This window comes from Microtus oregoni, unplaced genomic scaffold (assembly GCF_018167655.1).
Source record: "Microtus oregoni isolate MIOR12 unplaced genomic scaffold, Mior012 000021F_ref0000039, whole genome shotgun sequence".
NCBI lineage: Eukaryota > Metazoa > Chordata > Mammalia > Rodentia > Cricetidae > Microtus > Microtus oregoni.
In genome coordinates, this window is record NW_024543080.1 from 7755068 (window position 1) to 7772672 (window position 17605).

At 44.7% G+C, this 17605-nt stretch overlaps 1 protein-coding gene across 2 annotated transcripts; it reads left to right on the top strand.

The window, feature by feature from the left end:
• Positions 1–1864: 1864 nt before the first annotated feature.
• Positions 1865–13513, top strand: LOC121460808 (cytochrome c oxidase assembly protein COX18, mitochondrial). Of its 2 annotated transcripts, none has more exons than XM_041671441.1 (6): positions 1865–2271; positions 3720–3820; positions 6765–6928; positions 7251–7375; positions 9782–9889; positions 13043–13513. In XM_041671441.1, the coding sequence occupies exons 1-6, from the start codon at positions 1948–1950 to the stop codon at positions 13214–13216; spliced, it is 996 nt and encodes a 331-aa protein (XP_041527375.1). In that variant the 5' UTR covers positions 1865–1947; the 3' UTR covers positions 13217–13513. The 2 variants fall into 2 exon arrangements, with proteins under 2 accessions (XP_041527375.1, XP_041527376.1); XM_041671442.1 differs by having other exon boundaries at positions 2134–2271; positions 3716–3820.
• Positions 13514–17605: the final 4092 nt, after the last annotated feature.

The following is a 17605-nucleotide window of genomic DNA, read 5'->3' on the forward strand; positions in this document are numbered from 1 at the left end:
TTTAATCCCAGTACTCGGGAGGCAGAGGCTGGCGGATCTCTGAGTTCAAGACCAGCCTGGTCTACAGAGCTAGTTCCAGGACAGGCTCCAAAGCCACAGAGAAACCCTGTCTCGAAAAACCAAAAATAAATAAATAAATGAATAAATATGGTTTGACACATGGCTCAAGGTAAAAGGTCTTACACCACAAATGTGGTGGTGATCTGGGTAAAAGTGGACGGAGAGGACTGGCTACAAAGTTCTCTTGACTTCTACAAGCCATATGCAGAACTATCACAAATTAAGTATTAATAAATGTTAATTCACATTAGAATATTTGGGGCTTTTTAATTGTTTTGTTGTTGTTTTTCAAAACAGGGTTTCTCAGGTATGGAGCCAATCCTGGAACTCGCTCTGTAGACCAGGCTGGCCTCGAACTCACAGAGATCCATCCATCTCTGCCTCCCGAGTTTTGATATTAAAGGTGTACGCCACCACCACTCAGCATATTTCTGTTATTTTTACTTACATGCATGCGGGTGCTCACAGGTCAGAAGAGGGTGTCAGATCCCTTGAGCTGGAGTTACAGACAGTTGTAATAAAAATATTAAAGATTTTAATAACTGCTTGAATTTTTTTGGTTTATTTGTAAACAAATTGTTAAATAGGCTTATTTATAAACAAAGAAAAGTTATTTATGCTTACCCATAAATATGAATTTACTTATTTCCCAGTGTTAAAATTGGTTCTAGGTCCTCACATGGTAAACCTGGGGTTTGGCAGTTATGTTGTTTTATGTAACTTCCCTTTATGCCATAGGGCCACTTTGGAAGGGCCAACTCAGTTTTACCTGTTGTCTGCAAGAAAGATGGGGAAACTTCATTTCACACATAGGCTACTTGATCTTCACTTTAAATCAGTAGACGATAACAACTGATTTCTTAAGTAAGAGATAGGTAAGTTGTTTCAGAAAGGATTATGGTAAGGGAGCATATACATTTAAATTTTTTATGTGGATTCATGGTTAGTTTTGAACGCAGGTATCCAGATTCCAGAAAATGTTACCCAATACCTTTGGTAGGTGTGCAGTGAAGTAGGGAACAATAGCTACCGTTTGGCACTGGCAAACCGGAGAGGTTTCTAGAAATAGGCTTTGGCCTATTGTATGGCTGGGTGCTTTTGTAAGAAAACTTCACGTCATCCCAATTATGCTGTAGTGAGGAACTCAAAACTGAAAATCTCACGGAGTTCGTGTATGCTTTGTGCGTTTCATTTTACTCTTTCCCCCCCCCCCCTGCTTTTTATGATGATGATGGTGTGGTGTGGCCTTTTTTCTTTTCTTTTTTTTTTTTTTGAGACAGTGCCATTGGGTAGCTTTGGCTGGCTTAGAGCTCCCTTACCTAGACCAGACTGACCTCAAATACACAAGAGATCCTCCTACTTGTGCCTCCAGAGTGACAGGATTAAGGACGTGGGCCACCACCACCTGGCTGCCAAATCTATCCGGTAGAATTTTGTCTAGAGGATAAAGGACACAGACTAACTCCTCGCAAACCGGAAACACTCGTTCCTCTCTGAAGTAGGCGTTTCAGCAGTGGGTGGAAACAGAACTTGTACAGGCTACGCACGTCTCCAGCGGAAGCCGCCGGGTCACAAAAAGTACACAAGCGACAATCCTCTTGGGTGGAAACCGAAACTCAACAGCAAGGCAGTTTGCTTGCCCCGCCTACCCCTGCAGTTCCGGTTCCGACTGCCCAGAGCTCCACCCTAGCAAGGAAAGTTGTCCAGTGCGCGCCGCTTGCTGCCCAGTGCCGCGTGGGAAAGGCGGGGCCTTACGTCATCTCTGGTGCGACGCAGACGTCACCGCCGTGGCTAGGAAGCCAGGCGTAACCGCGGGCCGACGCATGCGCACATCTTCCGTGGGGGGGCCCCTGGCCACCTGCTGTTCCTGGTCTGCAGCCCTGTGCCATGCTGTGCCGCCGGGGTGCCGGGTGTCTCCGGTCACTGCCCACCTTGCGGCTGCGGGCGCGGGGACTGCAGCCCGGCTGGAGTAGCTCGCGGCTCCCGGCCCTCCCGGTGTGTGCTGCCGCGTCGGTGTCGGCGGCCGCTCCGGGCGGATGGTACGAGGCCCTGGCAGCGTCGGCGCCCGTGCGCGCCGCGGAGGAAGTGCTGCTGGGCGGGCAGGCAGCCACGGGGCTCCCCTGGTGGGGCAGCATCATGCTCACCACCGTGGCCCTGCGCGGCGCCGTCACGTTGCCCCTGGCGGCCTATCAGCACTACATCCTGGCCAAGGTGAGGACTATCGGTCCCCGTGCTGCCTTCCTGCTAGTGTTAACGGTCGAGGCTGGTACTTTGCTAAAATGGTATTGCATATGTTAAATAATGGTTGGTGACTCGAGTGCCTTCCAGTTCTTCCCACCTACCGGGTCTTTATTTGAAATATAAGTGTTTCCTAAACTTCACATTGAGACCAGTCTGCAGAAGAAATGACACGGAGAAGCCTGTAACGTTAGGGACGTAAACGTTTTAACAGAGCGTCTGCAGCATTATTTCCCCTTAACTATTCTTACTGCTCTTTATTACTAGAAAGGATTCCCTAAATTAAAAGTTTGCAAACTTGGATTGTCACTCTCTACGACCCTGTGTCTGATGGGTTGTGACCTTGAGTCGGCCTTAAGACTTGTTTCTGTGGAATCGGTATAGCATTTTCTTTTCTTGGCTATTCGTGGTGTGAGAGGAAATCAGCAGTTTCTCTGAAGTTTCACCTTCTCAGTTAATTTGAGAAGGTGAAGTTTCGCAGAAGATCGCCAGGAAGGAAGCAGCCACACTAAAGCAGAAAGTGGTCACTGTGGGAATCCTTGGGATTTGAACTGAACAAGTGGGGTGCTGTTTCCTCTACTGCTGGTGTGTCTAAGGCTGGAACAGGAAAATCCGGGATGTAGTTTTCATTTAATTCTCAAAATTCTAGGAAGTAGGTGCCATTTCAGAGGCTATGCACAGCCAGAAATAGAAAGCATCACCAAGCATCCCTTAACCAAGAAGTTTGTGCAGAGCATTTTGTTTGCCCAGATAGGTGTACAAACTGGAATTTAAGTTTGACTCAAGATCTTTTTTTTTTTCTTGTATTTTTGAGACAACAGGGTTTCTCTGTAACTTTGGAGGCTGTCTTGGAACTAGCGTTTGTAGACCTGGCTGGCCTCGAACTCAGAGAGGTCCACCTGTCTCTGTCTCTGCCTCCAGAGTGCTGGAATTGAAGGCATGCGCCACCACCGCTCAGCTTGACTCAAGATATTTTAAGCAGGCTAAATATCTAATAGTATCTTCTGTTTAAATGTTTCTGATTGCAAATATGATCAGCAAACACTTGTAAGTAGTTGAGGGTACAGAGAATACATGAATGTCGTTTATTGGGACACTGACCTAATGCGGAATCGGGGAGGAAAAAGGGTTACTTGGCTCTCAGGTTCTAGTCTATCATGGAGGGACAGCAGGACAGGAACTAAAGCAGAAACCTTAGTGGAAAATGGCTCACATGCCTAGGGATGGCAGCCCGCAGTGGGCTGGGTCCTTCTGTGTCAAGTAGCAATCAAAAACATTCCGTGGCTAATCTGACAGATGAAAATTCTTAACTGAGTTCCTCTCTCCTGGGTGCACCAAGTTGACTGCCAATGCTGACTACAGCCGTGATTTTCAGCAAAGATCCTTTATGTGCTCATAAAAACAACTTTTTCTTTAGTTAGGTGGAAAACTTGCAACCAGAGATAAAAAGCATCGCCAAGCGCCTTAACCAAGAAGTTGCAGTTTGTGCCCATCGGTTTGGTTGGTCCAAAAGAGTTGCCAGGTATGCAGTCTTATGCCTGTAATCATGAAATGTATAAATGCAGGTTTGGGTATTCTCTTGATTGGTTCATATTAATAAATCACTGTGGAGCATGGTTGTTTTATATACTGAAATGGAAGCATATAAACGAAGAAACAGACTTTATCCTAACTCCATCTCAGCCTCCCACTACCTGAGTTCCTCATCCTCGTACCCCCTTCCCCCGAATGCTTGGATTGCAGATGTGCTACCACATCTGGGTTCTATTTGGAGGGCCTACTGAAAAGAGCCGTGTTCAGATAAAGATGGCCGTGAAGTAAGTACTGCACAAGATTTGGTGTGAGTCATAGGAAAGCCTGGAGCTGTGCGTGTAAGTAGGTGTAATTTGCTGTGCGGTCCTGTCTCGTCTCATGTTGCCCATCTGTGTCCCCATAGCCCTCCCACCCCCCACCCCCGCACATTTTGGTTCTTGTGAAATGGTGTATAGTTCAGGCAGTCTTCTTGCCTTCCAGATGGTATCACTATAGTAATGTGCCACCATGCCTGGAAAACTATATTATACACACACATATATATATTATATCATCTTTATTTGGTGCTAATAAAACAACAACAACAAAAAACAGAAAAACTTGACATTAGAAGAGTTGGCTCAGCAGTCAAGAGCACTTGTTTTTGTTTTGTTTTAAATCCTCAATTTCTGTGTAGCCCTGGCTGTCCTGGAACTCACTATATAGACCAGGCTGGCCTCAAACTCAGAGATCCACCTGCCTCTGCCTGCTAAGTGCTGGGATTAAAGGTATGTGCCACCGTGCCTGGCCTAAAGAACACTTGTCCCTCACAGAGGACCCAGGCTCAATTCCCTGCACTCTCATGATGGCTCTCCTGTCTGTAGCTCCGGCTCCAGGAGTGCTCAACACCTTTTCTAACCTCGGGGCACCAGGCCTGCATGTGGTGCGCTTAAACACATGCAAGCAAAGCACTCATACACATAAAACAATAAAACAACAAAGAAAACTTGAAATGTGGGGAACTGGTGAGGCAAGGCAAGCCTTTAATCTCAGCACCATGGAGGTTGAGGCAGGGATAGCTCTTGAATTCAAGGCCAGTCTGTTTACATAATGAGTTCCAGGCCTTCCAGGCTACAGTCTGAGACCCTGTCTCAGAAAGAGAAGAAGGAAAAAAGGAGAAAGTATATGTATTGACACATACAACATAAAGTTGTATTTGTTAAATGTAGATAAACCAAAGCCTGTAGTTTAGATATTTTATTAAGAGGAATCTGAGAGCACAGCCATGGGCCAGCAGAACAGGTGAATAGCTAGCTGTTCATCTGGGCTGTAACTGGCTTGGTGAGGTGAGATTTATGACAGATAACTTACCTGTGCTTAACTGATGCTGTGGCTGTCTAGATGTTTCTTGTGCAGTTGGCTAGTTCACATCCTCAAGCGCTGATGTGAGGGTCCATTTTGTTGTGTGACCTAAGTTTCCAGGACCATAGTGTGCAAGTGTATGTAGAGAAGAAAGTACTAATAAGAAGAACTGAGGGCCTGGAATGCATGCGTGTACTGTCTCAGTTTGGCACACTGCAAATTGATTCAATACAACAGTTATAGAAAGCCTATCTTGTACTAAATGTGTGTGGTATAAGACATTAAGAGATGAGGAAGAAACCAGAGCACGGTTAGTGATGCATGCATAAGAGGCTTGTGACTCAGAGGCCAGCCTGAGCTAGTGATACCCTTCTTACCACAAAAACCAATAATTGTCCCTCAAGACCGTGGTCTAGAAAGTAAGTGGCAGTTGGGTTTGGTGGCACAGGCCTGTAATCCTGGTTCCTTGGAGGTGGAGATAGGGGAACCAGAGGCTCAAAGTTATCCTTGGCTGCACATCAAGTCAAGGTCAGCTTAGACCATTGAGGCCTTGTCTCAACACAATGGAAGTACCAGAGCTGGTTATGGTGGTGAGTGCTATCAGTACCCACACTTGGTCAGCAGAGACCAGCCGATCTGTGACTTTGAGGCCAGCCTGGTATGTAGTGTGTGTCAGGCCAGTCAGGGCTACACCGTGAGCCTTTTCAAAAAGAGAAACTGATACGGTGAACAGATTAACATAACCTTTGTTGGAAAATTGCAAAATGGAGGCCACTTTGACAGTCTAAGAATATAAACTGCACAGACCCACAGAATAGACAGGATACTTTGGGAGGTCAAGTGACTCTTTGCCTGGACTAGAGTTAAGTAAAATATGCTCTCAGCTGTGATATTTGCAGTTAAAATTGTGTTAGGCTTTGTTGGGCTTGAAATCCCACTCTCCATTTTGTTTAATTTTGAGTCAGGAGTTCACGAGGTAGCCTCCATTTGTCTTCCTTATTTAGCTATGTAACTTGAGCCTGGCTTCAAGCTTCAATCCTCCAACCTCCATCCATATCCATATCCCAAAAAAATACTGGAATTGTGGGTATGTGCTAAATCAGCTGGTAGTATTTCACCCTTCAGATCTTATTGTCAGGGGTTGGAGAGTTGGCTCAGTGGTTAACATGTATTGATGTGTTGTTTATACATGCATATCACAGAATATGATAAATAAAATATTTTTAAAAAAAGCTTATTGGCCAGAGATCACTAGAGACTAAAGTTATAGTCTGACAATGTCTTTAATAAAAGGTAATGTGGAAATTATTTTTATGTTTGAAATTATTGCTAAATGTTTTAGTGTCACACATTTATTAGATGAGTTGAAAATGTATTTGGTAGATTCGTTCAGTACATTTAATATGGAACATTAAAACATACACTGTAATTAAATGGTATTGCAGAATTGAAAAAAATTAAGTAAAAGGCTTTGTGCCTTCTGTTTAGTTGACCCCTTAACTGCTTATGATAGCTGAAAGCCCTGCTCACCTTGTAGGGTAAAGTTCTTGCTAGTGGTCAGAAGATGTCTTGGCTCCCTTCCCTCACCTTAGGCTCACCTATCTAAAGAACATGCGGAGGCTTGTTTCAGAGCTGTATGTGCGTGACAACTGCCATCCCTTCAAAGCCACCGTGTTGGTCTGGGTCCAGCTTCCAATGTGGGTCTTCATATCCATTGCCCTCCGGAACTTCAGCACAGGGGCAGCACATTCAGAAGGTAACTGTTTCAGAAATCCTCATCTCTCAAATTCTTGAAAGTTGCATCCCAATAAAAAAAAAATTCTAGTCTTCATAACTGTGATTTACTGTCTTCCTTACATTACAGAATTTAGAATCTTAAGCATAAACAGTCTATGTTGAGAGCAATAACTGGAAAATGAAGCAAAACAAAACAAAAAAATTGCAAATGTAAATAGCTTAACTAACCAGTGTAGCTCTGGGGGAGAGACGCCCTATGGGAGTTGTTGGGGTCTGTGTTTGTGTGCTGCTCCCTCCGCTGTCCTCAGGAATCTTGTTGTTTTGTGTTTAAACTGTTTCAGCTGCTGTTTCTGTTCAGGAGCAGTTAGCGGCTGGCGGGGTGCTGTGGTTTCTTGACCTCACTGCAGTGGATTCCACTTGGATTCTGCCCATCTCCGTTGGTGTTGTCAATTTACTAATAGTGGAGGTCAGTGGTTTACGTTGGGGTTTGCTGGCTGTTTATGTCATTGGGATTGCTGCTGCTGCTGCTATTCTGGCGTCACATACACTCTGAATTGTGACATCAGATCAGCTCTTGGTGTGAGCCAGTTCCTTTATGTCTCTAGTGTCAGAGTCCTTTTTGTTAAAGTAAGAGCGCTATACCTGGCACAATTGCTTGTGTCCAGTCTTTGTACTCAGGAAGCAGAGGCAGGAGAATCACAAATTTCACAGCCATCCTAGGCTACATAATAAGACCATCTCAAAAACCAGGCAAAAGAAGAAGAATAGTAATTAAAGCTGTGTATGTTGGTACTTCTTTAATCTCAGTGCTCAGGAGGCAGAGGCTGGCAGATCTCCGCAAGCTCAAGTCCAGTCTGGTCTACACAGTGAGTTCCAGGACAGCCAGTGCTATGTAGAGACATGAAAAGAACCAGTCTCTCTATAAACGTTTAAGAATTTAAGATGCATGGCCAGTGTGATTTTAATCCACAATTGAATGGCGTTTTTGTGTATCTATTATATGAATTTATTGGTAGGGAACCGTAAGTAACCCACTGACGTTCTCTTAATAAGTGACTTAGTATCATCATTTGAATTTCTTGATGTGCTAATGTAAAGGAACACATACATGAAAAGTGGGATTTTTTTTTTTTTTAGTTGTCTTCTGTTACCCATAGCACTTCACTCAGCAGTACACAGAAAGCATGCTTGTCATTTTATAAAGAGCTCAGACTTTGAGGTAAAAGTCTTAGAAACCTCATGTCAGTGAGCACTATCTGGGAATTACAATCTACATCTTGTTTGTAGCAGACATTATTTTTTTAATTCCTTGGAGCTGGGAATATAGCTTAGTTGGTAGAATGCTTGCCTAGCATTGCAGAAAGCCCAGGATCTCTACCCCAGTGCTGGATGCATGGACATAGTGGGGCATGGCTGATAGAGTGGTCAGAAGTTTAAGGTCATTTTCAACTACACAGCAAGCTCCATGCTACCCTAGAGTATGTGCACCTGTTTAAACAGAGAAGATGGAGTTGGAGAGATAGCTTGGAGGTTAAGAGCATTTACACAGTCCTAGCTCAGTCCATAGCATCCACATGGCTGCTCACCACAAGCTTTAACCAATTCCAACTCTAGATTCCAACTTCTGTATGCCTCTTCTGAACCCACCGGGCACCAGGAACATGTGTGGTACACAGACGTGTACACTTTTTTTATAAAGATTTATTTATTTATTATATGTAGTGTTCTGCCTGCATGTATGCCTGCAAACCAGAAGAGGATGCTAGATTTTATTACAGATGGTTGGAACCCACCATGTGGTTGCTGGGAATTGAACTCAAACCTTTGGAAGAGCAGGTATTGCTCTTAACTGCTGAGTCATCTCTCCAGTACTCTCCCCTTTAAAAGGTGGGGGGGATCTAAAGCCATTAGTGAGATGTTGAGGAAACATGTCACGTGCAGTTTGAATGTTCTTAAGAACACAGTGCAGCTCCTCAGTTTGTGTCAGTAACTGTTTGGCAGAGAGAAAGGAGTGATGGAGGCTGGAATGAATTCCTGGCAGTGCTGTAGTCTTGTTCCAGTGTCATCCGATGACTGAGAAAAAGCTGTAATATAACAGTATTGTGTGGGAGGCTTCTCTGAACAGTTTACGTGAGTTATCGACTTCTCAGATTAACCCTGTGAGGATTATATTATTTTAATGAAGGGAAAGTGGCACAGAGTTAAAATTTGTGTAAGGTTGTGGATCTCTGGGAGTGCAGGGCTACCAGGGATGGAGACGCCTGTCTATAATCTCATCACCTGGAAGTTTGAGGCTGGAGGATCTCCACACAGTGAGAGCCTGTCTCGTAAATGAACAGCAGCATCAGGGTTGCCTTCTGAGTCATAGCCCCTGCATCTCACACACACAAAGCCTGATTGTTCTGGCCCTAAGTTCATTGGTGTTGAAATTGTTGTGTTTAAGTGCTGGATATGGAGGCCATGGCCTTGTGCACACCAGGTCAAGTGCTCTGCCATTGAACCACAATGTCAGCCCTTAAAGGTATTGGTAGAGGCTGGTCACAAACCAGCTTTTAGCCAGGTGTTGTGGTACCCATCTGCCATCCCAGCAGAGGCAGTGTTTGAGACCACCCTAATGTACTGAGTATGCTCCAGGCTAGTCAGGGCTACATGCTGAAACCCTATCTTGAAAAAAAAAATTTTTTTGAGACACTGTCTCATGTAAGCTATCTCACAAATAAATGTAAAAGCCAAAGATGACCTCAAATTGCTGCCCCAGTGCAAATGGTAGGATTTAAAGAGTGTCCCACAAAGCCGGGGCTTCAGTTGCATTTTCAAGTTTGTCTGACTTAATGTGCATTTTAGTAATTATGGTTTGTGTGTTCTACTTCAGATTTTCGCTCTACAAAAACTCGGAATGTCTCGTTTTCAAATGTATGTCACACACTTTGTGCGCGCTGTGTCCGTGCTGATGATCCCGATTGCCGCCACAGTACCTTCTGTGAGTACCTGTAGCATTGCATGTGGCCCGTGCTTAGCTCCCACAGCCTGGCAGCCTGCAGCTTTGAGCCTGTCTTTTACCAGCTTGACCCTTGCTGTTGAGAATGCTTGTGTGGACTGATTGACTCATCTTTCTCATGCATGTGTCCAGCTCTGCTGTCAAACTCCTTGCTCCCCTTCCTGTTAATATGACAGAGCACCTTGCTCAGTTTAGCACTTGCCTATTTGACTAGCTGATAAATTGAACAACTTCCATATAGACTGGACCAAGGACTACAGCTCTTAAAAAAGAAAGCACCGCCGAGTCCACGTGGATTCATGAGTACTGCAAGGTTAACTGTGCTGTGGGTTTGGTTCATTTGTCCCTGTTGATACCTAAGGAAACTTTGTAAGAAATAAACGAATAAACAGTTATTGTTAAGTTCCTTCAGTCCTTTTGTATGTTTCCCACAGATAACTTTAGAAGTTGTGTTCTACCAAATGAATGTGCTTGTGTCTTATTTGGTCACATCTAGCAGTTTTAATTGTCTAGGAAGTATGTGCAGTGGTTTTTAGACACAGTATATGTAGGTGGATTTTTCTTTTTAACTTTATTTCATGCGCATTGGTATAACGATGTCAGATTCTCTGGAACTGGAGTTACAGACAACTGTGAGCTGCCATGTGGATGCTGGGAATTGAACCCAGGTCCTCTGAGGAGCAGTCAGTGCTCTTAACCACTGAGCCATCTCGCCAGCCCCCGTAGGTAGATTTTTCTGTCCCACCAAATAGTTCCCAGATCATGACACAGAGACTTATTATTATTCATAAAAGCTTAGGCTTGTTTCTCATTAGCTCTTAGAACTTAAATTAACCCAGTTCTTTAGTCTGCGTTCTTTCACATGGCTTGGTTACCTTTACTTTGTAATGCCCATGCTGCCCCTCTGCATCTGACGGGCCATCTCTCCTTCCCAGCATTCTCTCTGCCTCAAATTCCTGTCTAGCTATTGGCTATTTAATTTTTTTATTAAACCAGTGACAGTGGAATATCTTCACACACTGTAAAGGAATATTCCACAGCAAGTATACCCAGCTAAAAATTAGAATTTTTTTCTTAGCAAGAAAAGGAATTTGTTATGTAGATGGAAACCTATAGTTCTGTCTGGATGCACTTTTTAAAGTGTGTTGAGAAAAAAGGCTTAGAAATCCTTGTGTCGGTGTAGGGGGCTGCATGTTCTTCATCCCAGCTCCCCAGGGAGCTAAACAGAAAGATCCCGTGACTCTGAATGCACCAGCCTGATTCTCGGGCACTCCAATTTTATGCCAAGCACTTGCGTGTGTCAGGGTGCGTGAGTGGAAGTCTCCTAGAGTCGGTTTTCCTCTTGCGTGTTGGGGTGCGTGAGTGGAAGTCTCCTAGACTCAGTCCTCTCCTCTGGTGTGGGTTCCAGGCTTAAGCTCCTATCATCTAGTTTGCTGGCTCTGCTTGCCAGCCCTAGGCACTCTTAATGCTTTTTGTATATTGCCTTATAATTCTCCTGGCAGTGCAGAGAGGCAGTCACTGTTACAATCTCCCACTTTGATAGGTCAGACAGTGGTGGTGCACACTTTTAATTCCAGCACTTGGAGAGGTAGAGGCAGGTAGATATCTGAGTTTGAGGCCAGCCTGGTCTACAGAGGGAGTTCCTCTACAGAGGGGCTACTCAGAGAAACTATCTAGAAAACAAACAAAACAACAGAAACAATCTCCCTCTTTAGTGATGAGGAACCTGAAACATGGAAAGTTAAATAACTTCGGTTCTGTGAACTACTCATGCAGTCTCTGCAGACAGAAGTTTCTGTCCTGCCTGGTCCTGCAGCTGTTCAGTCCCAGAGAAACACACAGAGGCTTATATTAATTATAAACGGTTTGGCTTATAAGCTCAGACTTATTATTAACTAACTGTTATAACCTAAATTAACCCATAACTTTTGTCTGTGTTTAGCCACGTGGCTTGGTACCTTTTCTCAGTATTGGATTTCATCTTGCTTCCTTTGTATCTGGCTGGCAACTGCATCTCTACCTTACCTTTACCCAGAATTCTCTTTGTCTGGTCGCCCCCACCTATACTTCCTGCTTGGCTACTGTCCAATCAGTGTTTTATTAAACTAATACAAGTGACAAATCTTTACAGTGTACAAGACCATTGTCCCACAGCAAGTCTCACGTTTGCGGGTCGCTCAGCTGTGCTCATCTGCCTTTGGTGTATTACTTCTGCCCTTGGGGTCTCACTTTAAACAAGTACAGATACTTCCGTACTTACCCATTCTGTACAGTTGCCTCAGGAGCCCTCAGAGGGAGTGCATTTACTCCCATTTTACAGATGCGAGAGTGAAGCAAGAGAAATGACCAGTGCAAAGCCAGATAGTAGTGACAGGGTTCAGACCTGGAGAGCTTCATCCCAGGCAGGGTTCACCAGCCACATGGTTTGCCCTCTGAGACCTGACTGCTTTCTGATACACACAGAGCTTGAGACATGTATGTGTAGGAAACATGTATGTACAGAAAGGCCAGCCTGGGTTCTATCACAAAAGAAGGTTAATAAGTTGTCTCTTTAAGAAATGAAACGCGGGCTGGAGAGATGGCTCAGTGGTTAAGAGCATTGCCTGCTCTTCCAAAGGTCCTGAGTTCAATTCCCAGTAACCACATGGTGGCTCACAACCATCTGTAAAGAGGTCTGGCGCCCTCTTCTGGCCTTCAGGGATACAGGCAGAATATTGTATACATAATAAATAAATTTTAAAAAAAAAAAAAAAAAGAAATGAAACGCATCCTTGACGATACAGAGAAAGTGGTTACTAGGGGCTTGTGATGGATAAAAGGGGGAAGCGAGGTCTGGTAAGATTGCCATGGGAAGAGGTCACCACCCAGGCTCCCACCGTCCATCTGTAGACTCAGTTGTCAGCACCTGTGGTGGGAACAAACTCTAATAGTCAAGGAGAGTGCTTTCCTGCCCCTGCCTGGTATCTGCTGTAAACACCTCGCTCTTCTGTCGCCCGTTGTCAACCTTTCTTGCCTGGTGGACCTCATTCGCTTTCTTCATAGCTTGCTCAGAATGCGGGTGTGTGTGTGTGTGTTCACTGCTTGTGTGAACTGGCCCATACAGGAGCAGATACTAACTGTCTGTGCTCTCTCTAGTCTCTTGTTCTCTACTGGCTGTGCTCCAGCCTCTTGGGCCTCTCCCAGAATCTGCTGCTGCGCTCCCCTGGATTCCGCCAGCTCTGCCGGATACCACCAACCAAGTCGGATTCAGAGACCCCTTACAAAGACCTCTCTGCTGCCTTTTGTGCGAAGTTCCTTTCAAGAAAATGACAGAAATTCACTTCCAGTAACTTTGAAATTATCAGAAATGTCATTGTCGGCTTCATGTATTGAATGTAGGAGATTGGGTAGCATTTAAATTACTTTTATTTAACTATCATGAAGCCCTGTGGCAAAGATGCAATTCAGATGTATTTTACATGTTAGAAATAAATATTCAGTTGTAAAGTGTAAAGATAAACCAGGATGCCTGGCCTTGTTCATGAAATCATAGCTTTGCTGAGAACAGCATTAGATCCTGCATGATCTGTGCCCAACTGTCCACACAATAAAGGTTTGTAAATTAAAGTCTCTCGTGAGATAATTCCTTTAAAAAAAGATTTTATATAAATTATGTATGTGTGTCTGTGTGGGGGTTCTGTACACCTGTGTGCAAGTGTCCACAGAGGTCAGCAGCGCCAGATCCATCCCTCTGTAGTTGAAGGAAGTTGACATGGCGCTGGGAACCACTCAGGATGTCAGAAGAGCAGTGTTTGCTCCCCACTGAGGCGTCTCCCCAGCCCTCCAGAGAGATTACTGTTGGCCACTGAGCCAGTTAGCCCTGTCTCCAGCCCAAGGGAGGTAATTGCTAGCACTTTGGATTGGAGGGTGGTTGGAGGTCTGTTTGCATATTTGGAAAGTCTGCAAGGCCGTGCGGTGGTGGCGCATGAGGCAGAGGCAGGCGGATCTCTGTGAGTTCGAGGTCAGCCTGGTCTACAAGAGCGAGTTCCAGGACAAGCACTAAAGCTACAGAGAAACCCTGTCTCAAAAAACCAAAAAAAGAAAAAAGAAAAAAAAAAGTGTGCATGGTTTTGCCACAAAAGGCATTGGACTCAGTGTCCTTTGGCAAATTCTAGTTAAGTCATCTAGTGGGGCACTGGAGGGGGCTCGGTTAAGGCTAAGAGCAGCAGGACCCACACACCAGGTGTCGCCTGAAGTGTATATGCAACAGAAAGGCCACTATGTAGTAAGATAATTTTTCACTTGCTTATTTGGAAGGATTGAATGCTCTCTTGGGATTAATACAGGAAAAGTTCGTAGCTGATATAAATTGTGACTTCAGCTCTTCTTGTTTCATTCAGAAAGGTGGCAGTTGTGGTCGATGTATCCAGGAATAAATTTGATAGGCATTTGAGAAAATTACAGTTTTTCTTTTGTTAGAATTAGGGACCTGATTCTAAGATCCCAGAGACCTCAGAGGTGGTGGGGTGGTTGCAGATTGGTCCCGTCCCTGGTGTCCCAGTACCACTCTGCAGCTGTCTAAAATACAGTGTGTGTGTGTGGGGGGGGGGGGGGGGGGTTGATGGGTGCAGTCAGCCTGGCTTTGGAGATTAATGTCTTTAGAAATCTGGCTGCATCGAAAGTGTATCCATGTCCCCAGGTCAATATTCATAGGACTTTCAGAGTCATTGGTGAAAGAAAATGGAGTCACTTGGTGAATTAGTGGGATTGTTTTGTTTTGTTTGGTTTTGTGAGACAGGGTTTGTATGGCCCAGGCTGTGCTGGAACTCACTCTGTAAACCAGACGGACCTCAAACTCACAGAAGTCCACATGCATCTCCCTCCTGAGTGCTGGGACTAAAGGCATGTGTCACCACCGACCCTGCAAAATAATGGAATTCAAACTATGTGGTACTCAGCATATTCTGACCATGCTTCCTTCACAGTTGATAGTACTATGCCTTTCTTACTTCTTTACCCCCACTCCTATTTTTAAAATTACTTTGTGTGTGTGTGTGTGTGTGTGTGTGTGTGTGTGTGTGTGGAGCAGGTGTTATTCTCCTTCCCTCCTGCGTGTTCCCTGGAATCAAGCTCCAGCCATGAGGCTTGGCCGTCAGTGCCTTTGCCCACTGAGCCATTTCACTGGCCTTCCCATTTTAAATGGCCACTAAGTGTCCTGTGGACTTGTTCATCCAAAGAGTTGAAGCATAAGGAGAAGGGTTTGTGTACAGATTACAGTGTTGCCAGAAGGCTCTGTTACTACACCAGCACTGTGTTTATCTGTGGACAGAGATGCCAGCAGCTTGCAGGATCCTCACCCTATGTGGTCCCTAGGAACAGTGGAGCAGTGTTTACCAATCCATTTTGTTGACTAAAGAGAAGTGACTGCTTGGCAACTCGGATGCGTTTTCCTTTGCGGTGTCACAGGTTTTCTTTTGTGATATTCCATCTTGATAAGCCCGTTGTAAATGGGAAGTATTCTAAGTCCATCAGACATAGTGGGACGTGCCAGTAATCCCCGCACCCAGAAGGCCAAAACACGATTGTAGGCAGAGATTTTCATCCCACCAGCCCGCTCCCAAATAACCCCACAAAGACTTAGCATTAATTATAAATGCCCATCCAATACCTTAGGCTTGTTACTAACTAGCTCTTACAACTTAACCCATATTTCTTACCTGTGCTCTACCATGTGGCAGCACCTTTTTTTAGCACGGCCTGTTCATCTTGTTTTCCTCAGTGTCTCCTGACCGTTCCGCTATTCCGCCCTTCTTCCCAGTGTCCTCTCAGGTTGGCTCTCCCACCTACCCTCTTTCTGCCTAGCTACTGGCCAGTCAGCTCTTTATTAAGAACGAAGGCAACACCGCTTCACAGTGTGCAGAAGGGTTATTCCGCAGCACAGAGTTGCCACAAATCCAAGGCCAACCTGACCTAGATAGTATATAGAAAAACTGTTTTTAAAAAAATGTGGCTCCCTGTCCTCGGAAAACTGTTAAAAGTCCCAAATACAGCTTTTATTTAACACATTTTAAAAAATCAGATGCTTTGCTGGAGAGGTTGTGGAGAAAGGGGTACACTCACCCATTGCTGGTGGGAATGCAAACTTGTGCAACCACTCTGGAAAGCAGTGTTTCGGTTTCTCAGGAAATTCGGGATCAACCTACCCCTTGATCCAGCAATACCACTCTTGGGAATATACCCAAGAGATGCCCTATCATACAACAAAAGTATATGCTCAACTATGTTCATGGCAGCATTGTTTGTAATAGCCAGAACCTGGAAACAACCTAGATGCCCTTCAACGGAAGAATGGATGAAGAAAGTATGGAATATATACATATTAGAGTATTACTCAGCAGTAAAAAACAAGGACTTCTTGAATTTTGCATACAAATGGATGGAAATAGAAAACACTATCCTGAGTGAGGTAAGCCAGACCCAAAAAGAGGAACATGGGATGTACTCACTCATATTTGGTTTCTAGCCATAAATAAAGGACATTGAGCTTATAATTCATGTTCCCAGAGAAGCTAAATAAGAAGGTGAATCCAAAGATAAACACATAGGCATCCTCATGAATATTAACCTTCATCAGGCGATGGAAGGAGACAGAGACAGAGACCCACATGGGAGCACCGGACAGAAATCTCAAGGTCCAAATCAGGAGCAGAAGGAGACGGAGCACGAGCAAGGAACTCAGGACCACGAGGGGTGCACCCACACACTGAGACAATGGGGATGTTCTATTGGGAACTCACCAAGGCCAGCTGGCCTAGGTCTGAAAAAGCCTGGGATAAATCCGGACTAGCTGAACATAGCGGACAATGAGGACTACTGAGAACTCAAGAACAATGGCAGTGGGTTTTTGATCCTACTGCACGTACTGGCTTTGTGGGAGCCTAGGCAGTTTGGATGCTCACCTAACTAGACCTGGAAGGAGGTGGGTGGTCCTTGGGCTTCCCACAGGTCAGGGAACCCTGATTGCTCTTCCAGCAGATGAGGGAGGGGGACTTGATGGGGGAGGGGGAGGGAAATGGGAAGCGGTTGCGGGGAGGAGGCAGAAATCCTTAATAAATAAATAAATTAAAAAAAATCAGATGCTGAACCATTATAAACCAGCAACTCTGTGTTTGCATGCAATCAAGGAAACAAATATGCGCAGTGTGTAGTAAAGAGCCAAGGGAATTCAGGGCGCTCTTGGCTGGTGCAAGAGTCTCAGCAACAATCTGGCCCTCGCTGTGATGTCGCTAGGAACTGGCGCCGTCATTTCTCTCAGGATGAGGGAAATCTGCCTGCCCTTGTACTACTTGTAACTTTCCAAAGTGTGAAAACTGAAGGAGTTGTGTAGCTAGGCACTGCCAAAAATGTGCTGGGTCTTCCCTTTCCTGACACAGAACCTGATAAACCTCTGGAATTTATGGAGGGTTAGTAATAAAACTTTTTAAAAACTTTATTTTATTTATTTATTTATTTACTTTTGGTTTTTCAAGACAAGTTTTCTCTGAGTAACAGCCCTAGCTGTCCTGGAACTATCTATTTAGACCAGACTAGTCTTGAACTCACAGAGATTCACCTGCCTCTGCCTCTGCCTCCTGAGTGCTGGGATTAAAGGCGAGTGCTAGCACCACCCAACATTTTTTTAGTTGGTTTTAAGTGTGTATGTATACATGAGTGTATACC